Source organism: Anarrhichthys ocellatus, unplaced genomic scaffold, assembly GCF_004355925.1.
Source record: "Anarrhichthys ocellatus isolate YVR2014 unplaced genomic scaffold, GSC_Weel_1.0 scaffold2, whole genome shotgun sequence".
NCBI classification, from domain to species: Eukaryota; Metazoa; Chordata; class Actinopteri; order Perciformes; family Anarhichadidae; genus Anarrhichthys; species Anarrhichthys ocellatus.
Window position 1 is genome coordinate 10,493,743 of NW_022280032.1, and position 24,059 is coordinate 10,517,801.

Below are 24,059 nucleotides of genomic sequence, written 5' to 3' on the forward strand. Positions count from 1 at the left end.
GTCTGTGAAGGTGTTGCATGCCTGCCACATGAGCTTCAAAAGTGTACTGTACATACATAGTAAAAATACATACAAATATTCACAGAATAAGCACTACGTTACTATATTCCTGCTAACAGAAATGGTTATAGACAGGATTACAGTATTAATGCAAAACACTTTGAAGTTGTCTAAATCATGGTTTCAGGACCACACTGTTGTAGTGTTTCGTGTTCAAGCTTAAGATACAACTTTTTTTTTTGAAAGGATTACACTGTTCCACATTGAGAAATATGCAGGGTTGCATGTACAAAATGTACAGCACATCTCAGTGAGGTGAAATAACAACAAAGTACAAAATACTTTCCCATTTTCATATAAAGAGAAGTTCACTCTCTCTTATACTACTACAAAAATAGTATTTGAATGCTGCAGGCAGAGGTCATTCACATACGTTTTTATCATAGTTTTAAACAGCAATGCATATAACAGAGTGATATACAGTCACGTTCCACAATCACTGGAACAGCAAAAAGGACAGATTGTCTTTTAATTACAGAGGAGCAAAACCTTTTACTCTACAGAATCATCGCCAAACCTGAAGGTACAACACTTTCCAACGCATGTGATCTTTTTTTACGAGTTTAACTAAAATCCAAAAAACAGTAAATTTAAACATAGGTAGAATTCACTGTACTGTATTGGTATATTTGAAGTGTAACGGTAAATTCAGATGTCTAATGCTTCACTTTAAATCACAACAATCTAAAGAGATGTAATCTCTCTTTATCACTGATTAGATCAAATAAACTAAGGTGAGTTTGGGTACCTTGTGTCACAAGAGGCTAAGAGGAAGAGTGTATTGCTTGACAATAAATAAAGACACTTCAAATAGTCTCGATTTTAGGTTATTGAGGAAGTGTTTTAGAGCAGAGGTTCCCGCCCTCTGCGGACTGTAACCGGCCCTTTGAAAATTTGCAACTGGGGAGCGAAGAAACTGTGTGATTCTGCAAAAAAATCTTCATAATTATAAATGTCATCAGTCATCAGCCCCGTCATGTTCTAACCAACAATAAATTGATTTTTTTTACTGTGAAAGCAGCATGACAACAGCTATTTTATGGATTGCAAATGTTAGCAAATGTTAGCATGCTATCACACTAAACAAAGATAATGAACATAAGTATGTTAGCATTAAGTAAAGCCTCTCAGAGCTGCTAGAGCTGTAGACACTTATTTAAAAAAGTTTATGAGTATGTGAGGTAACCTTTTTTTCATCATCACAATGAGCACTCGTTCAGTATTAGTTGTTTTATAAAGTGGTATTCATAACTATTTGTTTATCCTTTAGGTTTCATCCCCGGTCCGTCCCATTGGGCTGGTCCACAATGATACTGTCACAAAAAAAAATTGGTCCGCAGGGCAAATAAAACGGTTGGGAACCTCTGACTTTCGAGTAGTCAGCACAAATTAAAAAATAAATCCCTCTTGTTTTTGGGAAGCATAGAGACAGTTATGCTTCTGGTACCTCACTGTTATCTCCACTGATCATTGTTCCATATCTTTAAAGCCAGCTATATTCTCTGGGCTCTTTTCCCTGATTTGACGCGGTTACATTTTTACAATGCTACATTGGTTGCAGAGAAACTCATCGATGAAACTCAGGCAAAGAGAACAACGGCCAGCAGCACGAGTGCTCAGAAAGTGCAAAGTCAACACAGTATGAGATGATGCAAAATAATGTCATTGGTCACTAAGAAGACACAGTTATGTGCAGGCAAAGGGACCTCTGTTATTATGCTTGAAATACCCCAAATAAATTAAAAAAGAAATCTCAAAGCAGGTGGCATCATGGCAACAGTAACAAACAAAAAATATACACTGAAAGGTTTTGTGTCATCAAACAACCTTAAACATCTACTGTACAGAAGAGCAAATATCTTAAACATGTACAACTATACAAAAGTTGATGCGTTTGTTAACTGATGTGTAATATTAACAGAGGAAATAATGTGGAGGACCAACTTCCCCATCAGTTGGGCACTTTAGGCTCAATTCTGAGAGAGGCTTCGTACATGCTTTCTTCATCCAGAACAAAGCTATTATCCAGTAGATACTGGGCTACCTGGAAGATTAAAAGACAAAACAAAACCAAGTTTAAGAAATCTCCCTTCATCGAAATGAATCTTCACACTTTTCAAACAACACAAAATAGCTAAGGCAGTAAAGATTGTTGATTGTCTATGTAAGTGGTTGCCAGCATTTTGGTTTGTGACCCCATTAAATAAGGCGATGACTCCGTGTAGCGCATCATCATTGGTATCATACGTCTAAAGGTTATCACCAGGTCATCTAATGAGCTATTATAATTTATAAAGATATTTTTGATTAAGTTTTTAAAGGGCTGAAAAAGAAAACTATCCATCAACTCACATATAAAACAAAAATTTGAGAATTGTAAAAAAAAAAACAAATTCTAATTTATGTAGCATAAGTGCATAACATATTTTCAGATTTCCTATTCTTCTTATTCTCTCACGATCTTTCTAGTTGCTCCTGCAAAACTTGGTCAGGATGTCAGCACCACCACCAAGTGGTTACAACACATAGTACAGAAAACAAAACAGGTCTATTTTTTGACCATTTTCTCTTTAGGCCTCCTGAAAAGTTTTAAAATAAAACAAACATAATAATAATGTTTTTTACTAGGTTCATTTCTTTCTGCTTTTGAGGTTAAAAGTGTTTGAAACCAACATGTCTGATGAAATCAAGGCAATTAATATAACAAAGAAAGTCTAGGGACTAAGGATAGAGGGTGTCATAAGCTGTAGACATTGTGAAAGCCATTCAGGCAAATTTGTGATATTGTGCTGCATAAATAAAATTGGATTGACCTCTTCTTCTTGCTCTGGTAAAGAGTGCCTGAGCAGCAAATGTCTGTGATCAGAGATTCAAAAGAACCTTAAGTTCCTCTTGACTCACTACAGGTGCTTTTGAAATGGATTGAGCACTTGGCCTCTGCATTTGTTACAGCTTTTCTTAACGTGTCACAAGCCAGAAAGGCTGTTTACAGTTTTGTTATTCATTTACCTTTGGTTGCAGGTCAATCTTGTATGCTGTTTGCTGAAACTGCCTGATTTCTCTGATGATGTGAGAAATCTGAAAAAAACACATGAGAAACAGGATATTCAATTCTGAACACACACACAACTAAAACACACACTTGCACAAACTCTCTCATGCGTCAGGACACTGAATATCTCACCATTCTCATCTTTGAGAAGTTGACCAAGTTGTCTTCGGTGTAGTTTGGCGTTCCCTCCTCAATGAAAGCCAGGTCTGTGAGGTACATCCCCAGATAGGGCACACAGGGAGGATCACAGCTGGTGGGAAAAAAAAACACACATCATCCACTTGTACTGCAAGCTTGCTGTATTGATCCAGTACAAAACTATGTCCTTGAACTGAACTCACTTCTTCAAAGCCTCTCTCAGGTTTTTGAACCTCCCCTCTGATGAGACCAGCTTCTGCAGCTTGTCAATCAATGCTTTTGTCTAGAAGAAAGGGAACACAATTAATGATAGCAGGAAGAACATTAGGAAAAAAAGCTTAACAAACAATACTTAGGGAGATACACACCTGCTTGGAAACCTTGAGCCAGGTCTTCTTGAGACGGAAGACGGAGCTGCGGTTGAGGGAGGAGGTGATCTCGAGCACGGCGTTGTAGTTGTGGAGACAGCGGCAGATGTCTGCTACAGCCACCCATTTCTCTATGACCAACACTCGAGTGACCACGTCATCACAGCGCAGGATCTCTGTGGCAATAAGATTGCTTATCTTGCAGAGGAAAGAGAGAAACAAATACTCAATATTATCATTTGACAATGACGAATACAGAAGATGTGTAAGGGGCTTGTTGATTGGAACATACATCATTGAAGTGCTTTGTTGTTCTCATGATGTACGGCGTCTTCTCATTTTTGTCGTTCTTCATCCAGCCTTGTCCAAAGAATTCCCTGTTAACAGATTGAAAATTAAATGTGAACACTGGATTGGTCCATGTGTTCTTCCTGGCTACAGACATGTACAGCTGAGTCGTGATGGCACTCACTCATATGGGATGACCTTAAACACCAGGTGGTCCAGCAGAGTGAGCTGTTCTGCGATCTCCAACGCAGAGTGACTCTCAAAGTGCTCAAACTTCCCTTCACCCATCTAGTAGAAACAAAACAGCAATCAATCAAAATTGTATCAAGCAACTTGGCACAACGTTTTTTTTATACTGGGCAATGGTTCAGCCGACCCCTGGCATTGCACACTGGCTCTAGGGACATAGAATGTCACCCCTCTGCTGGGAAAAGGGATTTGAGCTGATGCAGGAGGTGTAGCGGTATCAACTAGATGTATTTGGACTCACCTCAACGCATAGCACTAGCTCTAGAGCCAAATTTCTGGAAAGGGGCTGGACTCTACCCAAGCAAAGACCTGGGTGTGGGAAGACTTCAGGGAGACTATGGAGAAGGACTTTGGGTTGGCCTCAAGGGAGCTCTGGCAAACCGTTAGATGACTCTAAAAGGTAAAGCAGGACTTTGCTCAGGCTGTGTTCAGCAGGGCAGGAGAACTTGAGCTCTTTGAGGACCTCCTGAACCTGACCAACTTGTCTTGTGTGGAGGAAGCAGAGTAAGAAAACTCAGAGGAAGATCCATCCATAATCCTGGCAGGGGCTGCTGAGGTAGTCAAAAAGCTCTCCAGCAGCAAAGCAGGAGAGGAGATTCGCTCCAATTATCAGGTTATCACACTGATCAGCCTCTCCAGGAAAGTTTATTCTACGGTGCTGGAAATAAGGCTCCAGCCGACTGGTCAGGTCACGGAGGATGCAGATTCTGTCCTTGCCGTGGAACAGTGGATCTGTTTCAACACGTTTCCAGTGCATGTTGGCCACTGGGGTTGTCCCTTGTCACCAATTTTGTTTGTGATTTCCATGGACAGGATCTCAAGGCACAGCCGGGGGAAGGAGACTGTTGGGGACCTTTGCAGGTGATGTGGTTCTGTTGACTCTATCAGAACATGACCTCCAGCATGCACTGAGGCGGTTTACAGATGAGTTTTAAAGAGGTCGGATGAGAGTCAGTACCTCCAAGTCTGAGGCCATGGCTCTCTGCCAGAAAATGGTGGATTGCGCCCTATGTGTTGGGAGAGATTGACTGCCCCAAGCGAGGGAGATCAAGTATCTCGGGTTCTTGTTCACGAGCGAGGCTCAAATTAAGCGTTAGATGGACAAGTGATCTGCTGGACACCTTCCTTCGATTTTTTCTGGGCACATCCAACACGTAAGAGTCCCAGAAGTAGATCCAGAACTTGCTGGAGGGATTATTGATCACGTTTGGCCTGGGGTTCCCCAGGAATTGCTGAAAAACATTGCTGGTAGAGGAACATCTGGAATACCCTTCTAAGCCTGCTGCCCCGCACAACCTGCCCCCGGGTAAAGATAATGGATAAATTGAAGGACTTTCTTTGGGTAGAGAAATGTCCAAATTAGACAAATCTACTTTTTAGTTGATGTGGATTAGAGCTCAAACAACTTGTCGATTAATTAGAAGTTGAGTGACAGAAAATGAATCTGCAGCTTAAAGAATTGATCATGACATTTTTTAAGAACAGAGATTCTGTTTCCAGCCTTGCAAATATGAATATTTCTTGGCCTTCTTAATTAATCTTCTGTGATAGTAAACCAAATATTTTGGGATTTTGGACTGTAGTTTAAAAAAAAGGCATTTGGAGAGGTCACTTAAGGGTATTAATTGAGAAAATATTTGTCTGATTAATCAATAATGAAAATAAGTAGCTCTAATGTGTGCACTTCTGGTTGACCTGTAATAATTTTTTTTTCATTTTCACTTTTTACAATTTTGTCTTCAGTAGTTTTAAAACCACACTAAACATTAATTGACAGAGGACTTCACTTACCAGTTGTGTCACGTCTTCAAGGGTGATCTGATTGTCACCGTGGTCTTCCTGAGTTAGAGTCCTGAAAAAGAAGTCAAGCTCTGAAGTATGTACAGGATATTTTTTCTTTCAAATTTTGGGTGGTCATAATAATCCCACAATTAAACTGCACACAACAGTACCTGATGATGTTGGCTGCTGCTTTCCTCTCCTGGGTCAACAGCTCAGGGTCATGCATCACTTCCTCCAGGAAGGCAATAACTTTTGTCTTCAGCTCATTGTTGCTCTCAAAGTCCTGGAAAAGCAACAGACAGCACACAACCATGTGGCTTAAAAACTATTTAATCATCAATCACCAACTTGTGATTTGAGATTTCATTTTAAAATGTGCTTAGTTTTTCATTAAACCAATTCTTGCTCAGTTTTCTTGTCAACTTCATCTGTTATTGACAAATAGTCCTCAAAGAAAGGTGTCTGTGCAATTTATTATGCAATGAAAACAATATATGCATTTGTAAACTATAGCAGTGTTCCAGCAGGATATGAACTGTGCCTATAACTGTGTTGGGGATGCTTTACCGGAGAGTGTTTGGACACCCAGTGCCTCAGGACATTCAAGACTCTGTTGGTCGCTGCTCGTCTGATCACAAACTCTTTGTCTCCATTTCTCTGATCTGTTGGGAAACCTGCAGAAAACATATCAAGTGAGTTTCTACATCAAGCTCTCGTCGCTGTGACACATTACAGCTTTGGCAACAAAGAGCATCAACATTTTTTGAACCCATAAATCAGTTGACCTGACATGGTGCAGTTTTAACACAACCATTATGTTCACCTGTATCTGAAACTGGAGCCTATAGTCCTATAAAGTGAATAGATGTTTGTACCAGTACTGGCGAGAGACATCCGGCGATATTTTTCCTTGGTAGGTGTGCCCTCATTGGCTCCAGCTGTAGCAATAGCAAAGGCAGAGGCAGCGGACAGGGCACTGCGGTTGTTATCCAGCTCTCGACACGAGGACATCACCATGCCATTGTTGTAGGAAAAGAGGGAGAACTCTACAGGGAGGCACAAATACAAAAAAAGAGAACAACCCTTTGAGACAACACACATTTACAGAAAAGTGTTGGTAATATATTGTTCATATTACTGAGTTTAACTGAATCTGTAGTGACTGCAGAATGATCTGCTTCTTGTTGTACAAACATCCACTAGGGGGCACTACAAGCCAACATAACAGTTTCCCTCCAGATTTTCCTTTACAAGAGGCTTTGATATTCAAGATGGTTGCAGCTAAATATAGCCACCAAATATCAGCATAACAGAGGAATCAACAGATTCTCTGCAGTCTGCTATGTTTAAATCCTGAGAACATAGACTGATCATAAGCAGCTAAGCACTCGCTGCTTCACAATTTCAGTTAATTCTTTACTTCACACAATAGATTGCTTTAAACTCCATTGTGTGATTTTGTCATGAGGTTTAGAAGCCAGAGATAATCTAGGCTCCAGTGAAACAGCCTCATTAGTGGAGGCGGAAGGGAAAACACGCTCTTTATGTAGTTGCTATGACACAAGTTTCCCTAACACCTACTGAAGCCAAGCATTGGCTTTCCCCACATGATCATAACCATCAACCAGTTCATTATTTCATATGAAGTTTGTTTTTGCGGAAGACATATAAATCAACTGACTTATGCAAAGTGAGAGCATCAATTTCAGTGCAAAACAAACCATTCCACAACTTGCAGACAGCAAATTGTGGCCTTTTTACAAACCTAACAATAAAAATAAAATAAAATAAAAATTCAGCTCCACGTGTTGTTTTTATTATTTAGTCTGTTACTGTGGACAAAGATAATAGTGCAGAGGACTCTAATAAGTGTTGAACTGGCTGGTGCATTGGATTGGTGGCATGTTGGTGTAGACCGTCGTAATTATATCACTGCACATGTTTAGGACACAATGTACCTGAGGAGTTTTTGCATTTGATGTTTTTTGGGGTGGTTGGTGATTTGGTGGGAGAGGCTTCTGGGTCCACTTCATCACTCTGGTTTGGATCATTGTCACGTTCTTCTCGTACAGAGAGATCTGTATCATAATAAAATGATCAATACAAACATAATTCCTGTAAATCAAAATTGCAATACTTTGGTGATGGTTGGCTCCTGCTGACCTACCTTGTTTGCTCACTGATGTATCCTCCACCTTGTCCTTCTTGTCCTCTCCCTCATCAGAGATTTTGCTCGAGACGGGACTGGACACGTACAGTTTGTTGATGTCCAAGGTGGTCTTGCTGAATGGGGATATGGATGAGTACATGCTTGCATAGCCATTTGAGGAGCAGCTGAGGGCAGCCAGGTCGAGAGCTTTGCCCCCAGTGATGATGGGGATGTTGAGGGAGAGCTTGCGCCGGCGATTTGGGGATGAATTCTTGGCGATAGTGAGAGGAGGTGGGGAGGAGAACTTTCTGCTGGCTCTGGGGGAGCTGGGAGGCTCACCATACAAGTGTTTACTGTTCTGAGTGCTGGCAAAGAATAACTCCAGGGACCTGCATCAAGGGGAAGATATATGCATTTGAATTAAGGACATCGGAATATTTTTCTTTGATATGTGGTAACTATTCTCTGTTTTAAAAGCTTAGCTAAATACACAACACCTCTTAAATAATGTATGCAACCCAAGTAATCCCAGCAACCAGAAGTCTATTTGCAGCCGTGTCTCGTTGTTTTAGAGCAGGATACAAGCTGCAGTGTTGCAGAAAACCTCTCCCACTCCCTGCCACCCTCCTGGCGACCTCACGGGTTCCCATAAATAGCACACCGAGTGATAGTGCGCATGGCCACTGCTGACACAAGCAGCCAAGTGTAGGTGTCTCACAGTGACATGACAAGCGCCACGGGAGAGCATGCTGCAGGGCGTAGGCATGGGGAGCTCCCCGTGATCTGCACCCCACAGTGGGGGCCTTCGCTCTAGGCCTGCGGAGCGGTGAGTTAGTCCCACTGCAACACTTCGTCAATATTTCACACTATGGATCTTTGCAGACAAGGAGAGGGAGGAGGGGAGGGTGGGGTCCTGCAGCACTGAGGTTGGTTGCCATAGAGCGACAGAGCCCAGTTGAGACACTCCCAGGCCGGCAGGAGAGACTGGACCCAATTACTGCCTTTGATCACTGAACACACACATAAATACACACACAAACAGGGATACTGAAGCATCCTAGAGCCTGTCTTCGTATACTGCTCCATCTGCTGCTTTTCTTTGCTCACATTAAGCAACAAATCAAACTCTCCATATGCTGACACAAAGCTTCGAAGATCACTGGACTTCACCGTTCCAGTGTCACATACATTATGTGAACACGAATTATGTCACATGGAACGCACATAACAAATATCCCTGAACACCAGACTCACTCTTTACACTCCTAACCATGCTAAATTTAAATTTACCTCTGTAAAGACTTACAAGAAACGAATAAGAAAGGACACAGTTATCTATCTATCGATCTATCTATCTGTCTGTCTGTCTACAACAAACACCACAACCAACTAATTTCACACATGGTCATCCATCATGTGACCATTTCAAAATGTATCCATGCATATGGATGTTGTTTTCCTGAAGTCATCTCCTCAGTCAGTAACATCTCCAGGTTGTTGACTTATTGTTGTTTTATGCTGTTTGTCAGAGCATACTGCCTTCATGTCTGAAGTGAGATTCCTCAGGTGAAACTAACCTACAGTATAAACAAGGAAACAAGTTGTATCGCTGCAGTTAAACCTAAAAGTTCAACTTGTTAGCTCCTTGGCTCTTGTACATTCCTTGCATTGATGAGAGGACGACAAAGCTTCACATCATTATAGATCAGTTTCATCTTTATGCAGCATAAAGTCTGGAGGGATGCAAAACATATTTAATAAAATTAGTTTGTCTATTGTTACAGCCGTCAACAACCTCGCAACATTCAAATCTTTCCACATGTAACATGACTCACCGAGCAGGGATGGCACTGATGGGCTTCTTGTAGATGGTGATGAGTTTGTCTAGCACCACTTCGGCGGTTGTGAACACGCGATAGGAGTGCAGGAAGGTGTTGAGGAAGTCGATGGAGAGGAAACGGAGGTCAGTCAGTCTCTCCAGCAGGCGCTCAACGCTGGCGTAGCGGATCTGCAGCACCTTGCAGGAGTTCATCATCTTACTGAAGCGGATGTCCACGTCATCGCAGTACAGACTTGAATCTGACCTGCTCAGAAAATAAAATAAATTATTTGAACAAAATTTGAAATAAATGCGGGAAAAAAAGCTGCAAAGAGATACATAAACTGTAAATGAGAATAAGGCTTACTTGATCATCTGTGGCACTGTGACTTTGGAGTTGTCTTCGAAGGCGTTCATCATCAGCCCATTGCAGCGGATGTTGTCTATGCACTGTGGGACATGAAGCAGTAGAAGTAAACAAAGAGGACAGAGGAAATTGTTAGTGAGTTCTGTTACGTGCAGGCTTTCTGCCGACATCCTCTGCTTCTCGTCTGACTGCTGGAGACTGTGATGCGTGTTGACGTGCCTGGCTGATGTCACTGGTCCATGCAGACTTCTCCTGCCTCGAGGAGGCCACCAGGATGACTGTGAATGACTGGCTGTCCTTTGGCTCCACGACAATCTTGAAGTCCAGGTGCTCCATGTCCTGGCCGCTCTTGTCTGATTTGGCTTTGGGGCGAACACAAAGACATAACTAGATGTCATTTTCTCTATAAATTCATGGACGTAAACAGTAAAGACATAAAAAGGCAACCATTCAAGTGTTTACACTGTATTACTGCAACAAGAAACTAATATTAGACCAAGCCAAATGTCAACATTTGGCTAAAAATAGGGGAAATCAGTCATCATTTGACATTTATTTATTTATTTGTTTAAAGTCTGTATTAGTTTCTAGTGGCACTGCCTGCCTCTGAAGCACTTTTTCAATTGTTCCAAATATGAATTGTAAAATATTAATACATTCTGTCACAATCTTGTAATCAAACATTATATACGTTAGCACACATGGTACATATGATGCATATTTCTGTAAGCTACAGTATGAATAAAACACTCACACTCATCATCCGTCCCCTCAGGGTCCTCCAGTAGAGTGCAGTCTATAAGCGAGACTACTCCATTCTGAAAACAACATACAATATGTATTTAGTTTCATCCCTTCAACCTTTTTTTGACTCAAAATGTGCATTTAGACTACAAAGTTCATATAAGGTTCATCAGTCAGTTGACTGTGAACTTTATATATTTATATATTATTGAGAAAATGGCTCAGCAGCATAGCTACCGTCTAAATACATTCAAAAGACACAGTTGACCCCACACATGTTTTTTATTAATTCTTTACTGTAAGCTAATGCCATTGGGACTTGTAATTACCTTCATGTAAAACAAACAAAAGGAAGTTTGGTTTAATCCCTGCAGCCATCAAACGTAGCACAAAGTCACAGAACAAGAGCTGGGCAGTTTAACAAATGCACTTGCATGTTGCACTTTTGGACATAATGGGTCCTGTTGTGGTGCAGCAGCTGCAGAATGGGCCACTGCCACAAACCCTTGTGTCTTTTCATTTTTTATAACAGTAATATAATCATTTTATAATATTTATAATAGTCGTGTATTGTTTCCTGTGAATCCCTTGAGTGTGTGTGAAGGCAATTTGAATCTAGTGCAGAAATCGCCGACCCCGCCACTAACAATTATATCTACAGAGAGATATTTCGGATCATATATTTTTGTATTAATATGAAAATATTAAGGATTATAAGTCTATGATTAAGATTTTTATAATAATGTATCAAATGACAGTGAAATGGGTCGCTCGTGGGAATGAACATGAGCTCTATCTCCTCAATCTGCAGTTCCCCTCGGCTTTACAGAGCTTTTTAGAGAGTTTCAGTTCATTGTTTCGCTGTCTGGTTCACGCTCACTGCTCTTTTAGCTGTTTTCAGTGAACAAGCTCTATGAACACACTGTGCAAATACCTGCTCAGCACAAAAGAGAGACACAACAAGTAATTAGCTGGTTAACATATGGAGTATTTAGCAGTAAAGTGCTAGATATTTCTGTCAGGATTTGGTAGAGACCAAAATCAAACTCCCAGAATTAAGATTTCAGATGGTTGATAATGTTTTCCTGCTGAATGCATAAATAAGCAACTGTTTGCTAACAAGCTTGCCATATCAATTTAAAAAGTCATGATATGTCAATGTTGTGCTCACAAGAAGACCTTAGTTTTACTGTAACTATATGTATGTAAGGCCTTCAGTTGAAAGCTTTTTGGTTAGACTCCAAGCATCAATTGTCCTTTGTAATGTTGAGTAATGTGGAGAAATACTACTAAACCGCTCCATAACACACATCAAAGTGACATCAATCTGCTTTTAAACATGTTCAATGAGCCTGCACGTGTGTGTGTGTGTGTGTGTGCAGGCTATGAGCGCGTGGAGCTCCAGCGGTCACTGCCACTGATAAAAGCCATGACATCGCTAACCCTGTAGCTTTCATCTCCTGTCAGTTAATCCGTTCAATTTAGCCCAGAGATTCTGTTTTTTTTCTTCGCGGTGCCGTAAGATTGCGATGTCTGAAATAAGGAGCAGCTCCACTGCTAGCTCAGCAGCACAGGCTCACCTTGGTGAGATGAAGCTTTCCCCCAGAACCCCTGGTGCAGATGATTAAATGCTTGGAGAAGAGAAAGGACTGCCTCTCCCCCTCCTTCTTCAGGGACAGAGAGCCCAGTCGCCCACGGGTGATCTTGCCCTTCTCGCTCATCGGCACCTGGATGAGAGACCCTGTATGTGGGAATAAAAGAGTGTGTACAAATAGAAGGGGGAAGAGAAAAGAAGAAAGACACATAAGTAGAAAAGAAGCAAGGACCAGGGGGATTTTGGAAAAAAAAAAGTAAGGAGCAGTAAAGAAACTGAAATAAAGAAATAATCAATATCAAATTGCTTTTCTTGCCCTCCTCGACATGTGAATACATGTAGAGATGCTAAGGATTAAATAATCTACCATATCTGTTTTCCTTTTCCTGATCCATCAAGGCCTGTTGGGGACGTGTGACATTTACAGTCCCAGATTCATCATCAGTTTGCCTCTGAACAGTTTAATTACACTTGGAAACCCTCACGAGGAGTACACATTGTTCCCCAAAGAGAGCAAGAGTTTTTCTTTTTAAAACAGAGTATTTCCCGCTCAATACAGGGCTGAAGATGTGAGATCAGGCTGTCAGAAAGGTAAGGAGGGACAGGAAATCCCCTTCTGCCGCGACTCTGCTTTTCTGTGGAATTGGAGGTTTCTTCGCTGGGATCTGAAATACGGCACTTGAAGGCAGCTGTTACCTTGTCTTACAAACGTCTGGCTGGTGTCGAGGAGAATCTCGCAGCCCTCTACGATCATGCGCTCTATTGCCAGGTTCTTCCTGATGTTCTCAGTCTCGCTCACTTCGTCGTGCATGATTCTATGGAAAAGGGACATTCAATCATTCTGATTCAATAGATATAACGGAGAGTATAGGAAACATGAGACAAATAAATGACACAAGAACGCAGGAAACACAAGAAGTATTACTGTAAATGTTCATTTTGTGACTTTATCATGATTTTTTTTTTTTATTCAGTTTAATTTACTTGACCACTTACTGTCTGGCCAGATTCCTAATGAAAGAAATAATATTAAAAAAGATAATAAAGTAATCTGCCCTGACTTTTGACTCTTACAGTTTGCATTGCACCACTCGGGGCTTAATAAAGTACAACAACCTCTGCATGTTATTATGGGTCAAAAAAGAATAATTTACTCAATATTTACTTAAAATTCTCCTAAAAATGTGTTTTATGTTTTTTGTCGTACTACATTATTACAGAAAACATGATAATCATCATACTGGTGGTTTGTGGTGTCGCTCATTTGAGACAGCATGCAACTCTTTTACTTTTATTACATGAAGGTATACCTGGAAAGCTCCTCCAGCTTAGATTTGGCGTAGTCCAGACTGGTTCTCTCTACATGTTCATGGGGTGTGTGGGCCAGAAGTTCGTGGAGTGTAAGAATGTAGCGGGGAATCTACAGAGACAGAATAGCAAGACAACACGATAGCAAAAGGGGAGTCTCACTCAAATATAAGAGCTTACATGCATGCATAAATGTAACAACAACAACACAAAGACGCACACACAGGAATACACACGTGCCGACGTGTACGTACACTAATGAGAAGTAGATCAGTGGAGAGCACAATCTACACTCATCAGCAAAATTTATTATCAACACAGCACAGCCTGCAGTAGGCCCCAGCAGAGAGGACTGTCAGGAAACTGCGTGCCTGGCCAGAAAGGAGCCATTATTAAAGCCTGAGATCCAAAAAACAACCGCTTTTTATAGACATGAAAACACTGCAGGGATATTCTGAGCAAAAGCAGACAAATGCCTGCCGTTTCTGTCAGGGATGCTACAATATGGGATCTCGTTGAGAGAGCCAATAAGTGCTCAAGAAGAAGGCGGGTCTTTGAGGCCAAGTCCTCACCGAGCCATGGTGGCAATAGAGGCCAGATCACATGACTGAAAATATGCAAACAAATGGGCCTGCCTTTATGTCTTGTGTATATCAGTGGGACAAATGAGCTCACCTGGAACATGGGGTAGGTGAGGAAGGTCTCCAGAGTCCTCTCCTCACAGTCGGGCTTGGCCTCGTACTGCTTCAGCAGCTTGTCAAAGTCTCGGTTCTGCTTGCAGTGAGCCAGGATCTGCAGGCTGTACTGGTGGTTCCTCACAAACTCCTGGTAGATGTTCAGCATGGGCAGCAGGATGTCAAACAGGTCGGCTATAGAGAGAGATCAATACCAAGATACTGTAACAATGACACAACAAAACTGAGGGCTCCTTCTGTGGAGTCTTTCCTCATCACATTTTATGGTATTTCGCACAGGCTTCAAAATGGTAACAATCGGAAAAAAGGCATGAAACAGTTCTTACCTAGCACTAATGTTGGCCAGCTCGCTATTCTGGCTTTTAGACCCTGGTAAAATATCTGATGTAGAAACATGATAGTTTCACTGAAAAAGAAGAAAGAAAAACTGATTATCTTCTGAAACAAACACAGAGTTGGTGTTATCAATTCTGCCAACAACCAGTGAAGTTGTGGTAAAGGAAAGCCCTGACACCAGGTAGTGTGTACGAGAACACGAATGTGCAGGTTTTGAGCATGAACATGCTGGGAGGACTGTGGGTGGATTTTGAATAGGCCAATGAGGGCCCATGCAGGTTATTGTCTTCATTGTACTGTCTGCGTTACTGGCAAAGATTTGTCTAAACAAGACACAAAACTCAATCTGGAACCTTGAAGTTTGTCTAGATGATGCAGCATACAGCTGACATTTTAGGGTAATTTCAGTTTAGAGAAATTATATTTCTTTATTCTTTCATATCTTTCTTCATAGGAATTTTATTTATATTAAAGCTATTGCACTACATGGAACTTTCATTTTCTGTTGGCTTCTAGCAGGAAGCGGAGGAGCAGCGAGGCGAAGCTCTGCTCCTGGCTGGAGGAGGAGACGCTGCTGCCGGGTGCTGAGCTCTCCTCCTCTCACAGGAGCTTCGTACTGCAGGTTGAAGGTGGTGGCCAAGCCGGATCTTGGTCTATCCGCGGTCGTCTGGTCGCTGCCGAAGACCCTGCTGGAGTCTATGCTGAAGGAGTTCTGGCAAACCTGCATGATTTCATCTCATTTTGCTCGGAATCCAACACGGTGGCACCAATGACGAGCATTAAGAATAATTATGGAGAAATAGACTCTTCTCGCTAATGGTCTTGTTTACTTATGTTGGTCATCAATAGTAAATTAAGGTTGAAATAGAGTACATGTCACTTTGTCTTATACCCTTTAAATGTTGTTTTTCTTACTGTAAAAGTAGACCTGCAAGAAACACATTATCTGTATCCTTGAGGTCAAAGGTATTGAATGCATTTCCTTTCTCATAAAACATTTGCAAAAGTTGGTTTGTGAAGAGTTTTTAAATCTGCATTGCTTACATAATTTTGCTAGCTAGCAGTAGTCTTTTCTTGCCTTGTGTTGGCATATCTCTTGACCCGTTATTGCCACCAGCTGACGATCAGTAGAATAACGCACAAGATATAAACAAATGTGCATCCACTCACAATTACATTGCTCCATAGCTCTACAAAAAAGAACTCCACGGGGTACCTTTAAGATGATAACGTTTTGTAAGCAAATGAATATTCTCTATGGGACGAGAGGATCCAACCTGTTGAGGAATATGCTGCTGACATCATCGTGGGTGATGGGCGGTTTCTTGGAGCTGGCTGCCATGCGGAGTGGCCTCAGGAAGTTGTTCACCAGGATGTGAAGCTGCTGTACGTACTCGGCCTCCGAGTCCAACATGCTGAACACCACCTGGTTCCTCTTCCTCATGCTCTCTGCATGTGGTGAGCGGATGTAATCCTGGATGATTGTCTTCCACTTCCTCCTGCAGATCCATCCTCGCAGGAAGCTCTGGACCTGAAGTTTTAACGGCTGTAGTTAGTTTCCTTAAGATACTCAAAAAATGTAGCAACAGGTTTAAATCATGTGCTTTACTTTTTTGATTTTCTTGATTTCTGAGTCGTCATCAGTTGGGGTGGCTGCAGGGCTGGCGTGAATCTTCTCATTGTCTTTGAGCAGCCCAGAGATCTGCCACGGAGGCAACCACAAAAAAAGACCAGTCATTCCCACTCACACACTTTCTTCTTCTCACTTACTGTACCAGCATGTAAACAAAGTGACTGAGTCACCAGGACAGGACCTGTGAGCTCTGTCAACACTGAGACATTGACTCAACTAGTTGTGTTCACTTGGCTGGTACTGCTGCATCAATATTTATTTACATTGGTCATTTAAATGCAATGTGTTCCACACTGTCCTGCATGTTGATAAAAGGTAAACAGGCTGCCTTAAACTGTTTGAAGCTAAGTGTCTCCATTTACTTTGTAGAAGGCGTGAGAGTTAATTGTCATTGCATTTCATAGAAGAGATGCAATATAACGCCGTGTTCATGCATATTCAGCACATCATTTGATTTCAAGCACCACATTTGCACATTAAAGTAAAATGGTTATTTGATCTGAAGAATACAGCCTTATTGGAGGCATTGTTTCTGAGAGGAGATGCAAAGTGGAGTGTGGTTGGCCTGAACAGCAGTCTATTGATAGTGTTGATATTTTGATTGATAGGGTTTGTGGCTGCCAGATATTTATCTATAGACAATCCTGTAATCCTTTGTTATAATGGTCAGAGAAGACAAAATCCTGGATATTATAACAGTAAAACATTCGCCAACAGAAGGCTAAAATAGCCAAGACATATACTCCTGAGAGACGTGATTCAGGGCTTCTATCTGTATCTGTTTATTTCACAAAAATATTTGTTTTTGGATCTACAATCCGGTGATTAATTGTTTTCTGCTGCCATTTATTTCTTATACGTATTTTGTTGTTGTTGTGCCATAACGCACAAATCTCCTTCTATATCTCTATAAAATGGGAGGGTAATTGAGTTGATCTGAAGCATTGAGACAGTCCCTAACTTCAGCTCAAGTCGCTCAAGGCTTCAACATTGAATCATAAGTGTAAAAACTAAACCTGTGAGACACCAGTCGAGCTTCAGCCTGAACTGCACAACAAATCTTGTGAGGACTGGTGAAAGTAATTGAGAATGAACATCAGTGTTCTGGATCTTTAGCCTGTAGCCTATTTGTTTACTTTCTGGGAAATCTGCATGCGAAAGTCTTGCTGGTTTGTCTACTAGCAGTTCCCGTTCATACTGTCCAGACAACACACCTGAATAACATTTTTTCTATGATTCCTAAACGGATTTATGGACGTTCATCCTCAATGGACATCAGGTATCCTGGCACCGTTGTAAGGAGTGAACTCAACTGATTGTAGCAAGGTGTGTTTAGATCTGACTCAGGTTGGACTCTGAGAAGAAGAGGTGGAAAACTGTCATTAGGCGAGGGACAGGGGGATCAAATATTACTGCAACATTTGTATGCTGTTCGTATCTGCTCAACTCTGAATAATGTGTTCGTATTTGTTTGCGTCGCTACTCTGCAGCGTAGAGGCATCACAGTGAGTATTACCTCTGACTTAAGCCTTTCGATCTCTATTTCCCCATCTTCTATCTGTTGTCGAAGTTGCTTAGCAACTGTTTTCTCCGTCTCCACAATCTGAAGCAGATGAAGATACTTCTGCATGAGAGTCTCATGCTCGTTGGCCAAGTTTCTGTAACTGTAACACACACACACACGCACACACGCACACACACACACACACACACACACATGGTTTTTGAATTCAAGCTTGAGTAATTCATTTCACATCAGCGTGTGTAGTTTCATCTCACATCAAAGCAATCAGGTTTTTTCTTGTGAACAAAGTATTTTTCTGTCATTCCTCCCATTTTAACCCCACTTATGAAACCATGGCAACATCCCCTACAGACCGAGATGACTTGCCCTCGACTGACTAATTCAACTTCTAATTGCCGTGTCTGCACATTTCACTGATGTGTGCCCTTACCTGGCGTGGGATATTGCAGCCACCCATTCATCGCAGTCCTTTACATCTTCTGTGCGTAACTCGAGCGCCTTTTGATTTTCATGGGTGAAGCTGACGGTGAAATAGTACTGAAACAAAAAAAAGGGGGGGGGGGGGGGGGGGGTTCTTGTTAAACAACAGGACTATCATTAATCTCACATGCTGTATGTTCTGCACAGGAAGGAGAACGTATTATTGCATACCCCTCTAGATAAATCCGTTATATAGTAGCTTAACTGCAGCTTCTCCACTGCTTTTGTCTTTGTGTTTGTTCCGCTGCCTCGCTGCTGCTGACATTAAAGCGGCTGATTTAAAGCCACACACAGGGCCTGGGGAAGCCACATCTCCCTCGCCCACCAGTGCACTTGATGGGCCACACTGAGGGAAGCCTCCCCCAGATCGGTTCCTGGGATGTCTGTGGTTCCCAGGAGGAAATGCCATAAGACGTGGAGGATGGAGCCACAGCCAATTACATAACTGTGCGACACCTGTTTCCTAGCAACTGAAGCTTGACGGAAAATAAGGTATTATTATTATTATTATTGATATTATTATTATTATTATTATTATTATTATTATTATTATTATCAGTAGTAATAGTAGTGTTATAAGTAGTGTTATTGCTAATATCAATAATAATATTACTGCTATTTTTGTTGTCAGTAACATATTTAATTTTTCTATTAATTTACTAAGTTTCATAAATGAAGTATGAGTCATTGATAGGGTGACTTTTGGGTTTTCAAATTGTAAAACATCTATTTGGAATTTCCTTGTATGTAGGGAACTATTCTGCATAAAAACATGAATACTTTTACATGAGATATTGCTGATAATATAAGAGTACTTTTGCTTGAATAATATTATTGCTAATTGATTTAACACTGCTGCTATCACTGGTTAGATGACAAAATGGTGTAACTATTTGGATAAATGTACAATGAGCAAACATTGCCTTTATATCAAATATAGTGGTGTTTTGGACAGTGGGTACTAGTATTTTATCTGCAAGCATGCGTCCAAACGGCAAATTACAAATAGGAAACAATTGACTTTGCATGAAGGAAAGCCCCTGCATTTATATTGCAATTTTCCTTTAATTCTAATTGTAATAGTTCTAATATTTGCATCGTGTTTATAAAGGCCTTTTTGATGAGAGCTATATATAGTATATACTGCTTATTAAAACATAAGGAAGACCTCAGAAAGTGGGCCATGATTAAACGATAGCACAACTCCCATAAGTGAAATGGCATCTTTCTGTGGACGGTTCCAGCCGCGCCGAGAGAGACCAGACTCTAATCTTTGGCCTGCAGATGTTCAACAGGCACCTATCAACCTGCAACTGATCATTATTCATGGGTGACTGCTCTTCCATCTTCACATTCATTAGGTATTCATCCTACCGTCAAAGAAAATCTATTTCTGGCAGAGAGGCACGCATGTTATAGTTTTCCCTCATGATCTCTCTAAGAGCGCGGTGAGTGTGTGGTGTGAGGCAATGTTAAGCACACTGTCTGCTTCCTGCTTTATGTTTATGGCTGAGTCATGCACCTTTAAACATCATTACTGATCTGAACAGAGATAAATTACATTGATAAAGCCTATGATATAGATACATGAGTATTTTTGTTATGGGGGCAGCAATCACTTGTCAGTTTTGCTGTGCTGTGGATATAAGTGAATTGTAAATAATTAATTAGATTAGAATAATTCTTTGGTCTTGTTTAATTGCAGCATAATTTTATTGCTACAATACGTTAAAAGGGCTTTCCTGAATCAGATAATGAGATCTGTACAGTAGTATATTCCCTGAAGTGCTACGTGTGGGTAATCACTCTACTTGCGTCCACTTTCCTTTTAATCAGGCACTTTATTTAATCCCTATACCAACATCACTAGAATATCACACCTATTAGTTTATTAGAACATTAGTCAGATCCTTTGTTTCACAGTACAGTTCGTAGCAAATCAACCATCTCTTGCTCCCGTAGCTTCTTGTGTTGTTGGTCGAAGTGCTGCTGTTTCTCCAGAGCGAGCTGTGTTTTCTATAAATGGACACTGACCCCTCCAAGGTACAGCAAGGAGCACATTTAGCCCAGATAGCGCTCACATTAATAGGAGAGATGCGACACACACTACTTCTCTCATCTCTGCTACCCTGCCTCTTCCAACTGCATCATTCTTTAGGATGCAAATAAGGGTTGCCATAGAAACATCGGGCTCAAACGCATTATCATTTTCACACTAACTGCATTTGAGGATAAATATAATGTAGAGATTATGGTGGATTGCTAAAACGTTTGCACAAAACCCTAAATCCAGGTTAGGATAGGAGATATTTTCATACTCTTACTTGTCCTTGTAGAGGATGTTTGTTTGTTTACAATAAGAGGTAACTCAGCAGCAGCCTGTCACATCCGTCACATTCATTATCTGTGCACTTCTCGGTGCTTTTACTCTCTGCAAACAGGACTCACAGAACAAAGCCAATCAAGCATCTCCTCTCAAGTTGATCACAAATTCTGACCATCTATTCATCAGGCTCTTTGCAGCATGTTTCCTATGTATGCATGGAAAACAGGAAACTGCAGAGCAAACAACACTGCTGACAAAAATAAAACATAATCCAAATTCTTTCCGGGAGGTTTTTTTTGGGTGGCTTGAAAGCAACTGCGAGAGCACAACATTCGCCAGTGTGTTGCATTCTGCTTCATCAGCACAAAGGCAGCTGTTCACAGGAAGAGCCTGGATTCACTTTGGATTGCAGCCCTACCGACAGAGTCAGGCACAGAGCCTGGAGAGAGCAGTGGCAGTAAAGCATTATGTTTCTCGACTGTTTATCCACAATAACAATGTCAACAGACATGTCACCCTTTCTACTTCTCACTTTCATGCTTTGCTGATTTAAGTAGCAGCCAGATGAGATATTTTAACATCGAGTGGATGCTTCATTTGTAGTTTTGGATTAAATGTTTCCGCTACATGTAGTCATCTTAACAATGTGTGATAGAGTCTTCATTGAAGATACCACAAATAAAAAGTGGTTAATAACCCTGTATATTGCAAATAAAAAAATCCAGTATTAGACTGAACTTCATTCAGGTCATCTAGATGTGATCAGAGCTGACTGGTCACAGGCACCCTGCTGTTTCTTCAGCTTCAGCTGTATTTTCATCATTTCACCACAAGATGGAAACCTTGGGGCTACAACTTTTTTTTTGCATGTTTTGTTGAAAGGAGCATTAGGTATATCGCTCACCGCCCTAAAACATAACAAATGTGATCACTGAAAGTCAAAAGCACAATGTGTGACCAACCAGGATGCAAATACATCACTGTGATAAGAACATAAACAATTTACGTCTCATGCACCACTGAAAACTATCCCACCAATAAAAAAAAAGGATCAAGCTCAGCTTTGCAACCTGGAGCAAAACACTGCACAGCCCAGTGCCAGGGCTGCTGTAATGCCGTTAGGTGTTAATATTGTTACCTCATCATTAATGCCATGCATGGATTACATAACGTGCAATACAGCAGTCTGGAACCTCGTGCTATTCTGCTGCGCTGGATTTGAGGTCATGATGCGATTGGATATGAATGAATGAATATACGCATAAGAAAAGCGCTTTGCTCGGGACTAAAATAGTTCAAAGGCGTTTGCGGCAAAGGAACAATTTCTGCACTCAGTGTTGCACGTCGTCGATATTTTTAACACGAAGCCTGAAAAACAGTGAAGCAGTGAGAGAGAGAGAGAGAGAGAGAGAGAGAGAGAGAGAGAGAGAGAGAGAGAGAGAGAGAGATTGTTTGTGTGCGTGTGCGTGCGTGCGTGCGTGTGCGCACGCTTTCCTTACCTGCTTTTCCAAACACTCCTTGGCTGACTGTGAAGGTTTCGGTGAAGGCGCTCTGTCGCATATGCATCCCTCCAACAGGTATAATCCCGAGGGTCGAGAGCTGGACTCGTTCTCAAAATAAAAGAGCATATTTTGTAACAAAGCAAACCACTTTGTGTGCCATTTCGTGTTGTCTGAGCTCTTTTTGCTCAAGCACCCTCGTCTTGTACCATCCTTTTTCGCCAAAAGCCCCAGGTAGGTGACATGACCATCATTAAGTCGTATTCCCTTCTGCATTTTGACGAGGAGACTTCAGCTGCGCAAGGTGGATCGGTCGTTACATCCTTCTGAAGTCGCTCCAGGGAAAAATAAAATCAAGAAAGACAAGATGTTGACTTTCTGAATGCGGACCACTAGCAGCAGGCTTGTCCTCTCTGTCCGACGCATTCACCGTGCTGGCATTTAAGTGAAAAGAGAGGAAACGAGCAGCTCAAATCCAGCATCCTAAAACCTTTTGTCATCCTCCGAGCGCATTGACCGATAAAAAAGACAGAAAGGGGGGTCGGGAAAAAAAAAACAGTCTAAACAACGCAAGATGAGAGGGAAAGGGGTTCGGGGCTCGTCCTTTTCTCACATGAAATCTCCAGAAACCAGTAGGCTTGGTGCTGAGCTAGGCAGTGCTGGGTGAAGTCACATGACGCATGCTTGGGAAAGCAGATTTCAGAACCTTGGACAGGGACGTTTCAACAAGATGCCGCCTAAATTGAGTGTCAGCCTACAGTATTGAGCACTGGCGATGCAAGAGAAAACAATGAGAATTACACATATTCAAGAGAGAATTTTCGTCTTTAATTGAAATCAGCCATTTGACAGGCTCCGGTAAAAAGGTATTTTTACCTTTTTTTTCGTGTTCACTGATCATTGTCATTTACCATTCAGCACATTCTTCCTGACAACGTAATATATATTAAGTGTAGATATTTTGAGTTTTTAAAGTGGTTACATCACATCAAAACTGCTCTATCATCACCTATCATTTTTTGGTGCAGTTCAGCCTCACTTTAATGAATCACAGTTTAAATGCTACATTTAAGCTGTGTGTATGCGGTCCACTTACTGGCTCCTTCAGAGCTTTCAACTGATTCTCATGGTCTTCATCTGTGAGTAGAAGAATGAACTTCCATGCTGACATATAAATAAAAAACAAAGACAAGAAAGAACAAAGCATTTCTTTACTCAACATACCAGTGTTTTTGCCCATTTTGCCCATTTACTACAAACTCAACTAAAAATCTCACATACTTAATATTAGTGCCAATGGTTCATATGATATTTTAAGTTTTTATCTGTTTAGGTTCAGTTATAACTGGTAATGGATTACCAATAACACCAATTATCTGCAAGTTGATTTTCATACTGTATTCACATGAATGAAACCAAGTGGGCCTTTTTCACTGCAGACGTTTTGACACAGATGTTACTCACAACATTGACAATGGTTCTGTTCAACTCACTTTTCCTAGTGAGCCAACATGCACAATACCATTACCAAACCAACGCATCATTCATTTTATTAGTAACAGTCATATAACACAATAAAACACTCTAAAACAAGATAAGTTATGATGTTAACTGTAGTAAAAAGGCTAAAACTTTCAAAAACACCAG

General features: G+C 41.1%; 1 protein-coding gene across 1 annotated transcript; it reads right to left on the reverse strand.

Annotated features, from left to right (window-relative positions):
* Positions 1-424: 424 nt before the first annotated feature.
* On the reverse strand, positions 425-23,113 carry rasgrf1 (Ras protein specific guanine nucleotide releasing factor 1). Its single transcript, XM_031861657.1, has 27 exons — positions 22,413-23,113; positions 18,538-18,644; positions 18,099-18,246; positions 16,559-16,651; positions 16,227-16,480; positions 14,940-15,019; positions 14,594-14,787; positions 13,921-14,030; positions 13,307-13,425; positions 12,597-12,757; positions 11,027-11,090; positions 10,492-10,634; positions 10,273-10,355; positions 9,922-10,170; positions 8,105-8,475; positions 7,896-8,015; positions 6,813-6,983; positions 6,505-6,611; positions 6,108-6,220; positions 5,947-6,007; positions 4,091-4,194; positions 3,911-3,995; positions 3,619-3,816; positions 3,454-3,533; positions 3,245-3,362; positions 3,070-3,138; positions 425-2,104 (listed from the first exon to the last, which is right to left on the reverse strand). The coding sequence occupies exons 1-27, from the start codon at positions 22,686-22,688 to the stop codon at positions 2,012-2,014; spliced, it is 3,771 nt and encodes a 1,256-aa protein (XP_031717517.1). The 5' UTR covers positions 22,689-23,113; the 3' UTR covers positions 425-2,011.
* Between the last annotated feature and the right edge of the window lie 946 nt (positions 23,114-24,059).

Excerpts from the sequence above, each read along its gene's own strand:
- rasgrf1 (XM_031861657.1), bottom strand. The coding sequence starts at position 22,688 with ATGCAGAAGGGAATACGACTTAATGATGGTCATGTCACCTACCTGGGG. Across the intron at positions 4,195-5,946 it reads TTGAAGACGTGACACAACTG|ATGGGTGAAGGGAAGTTTGA; the intron begins GTAAGTGAAGTC and ends TGTTTCTACTAG. Across the intron at positions 2,105-3,069 it reads AGATTGACCTGCAACCAAAG|GTAGCCCAGTATCTACTGGA; the intron begins GTAAATGAATAA and ends TTAATCTTCCAG.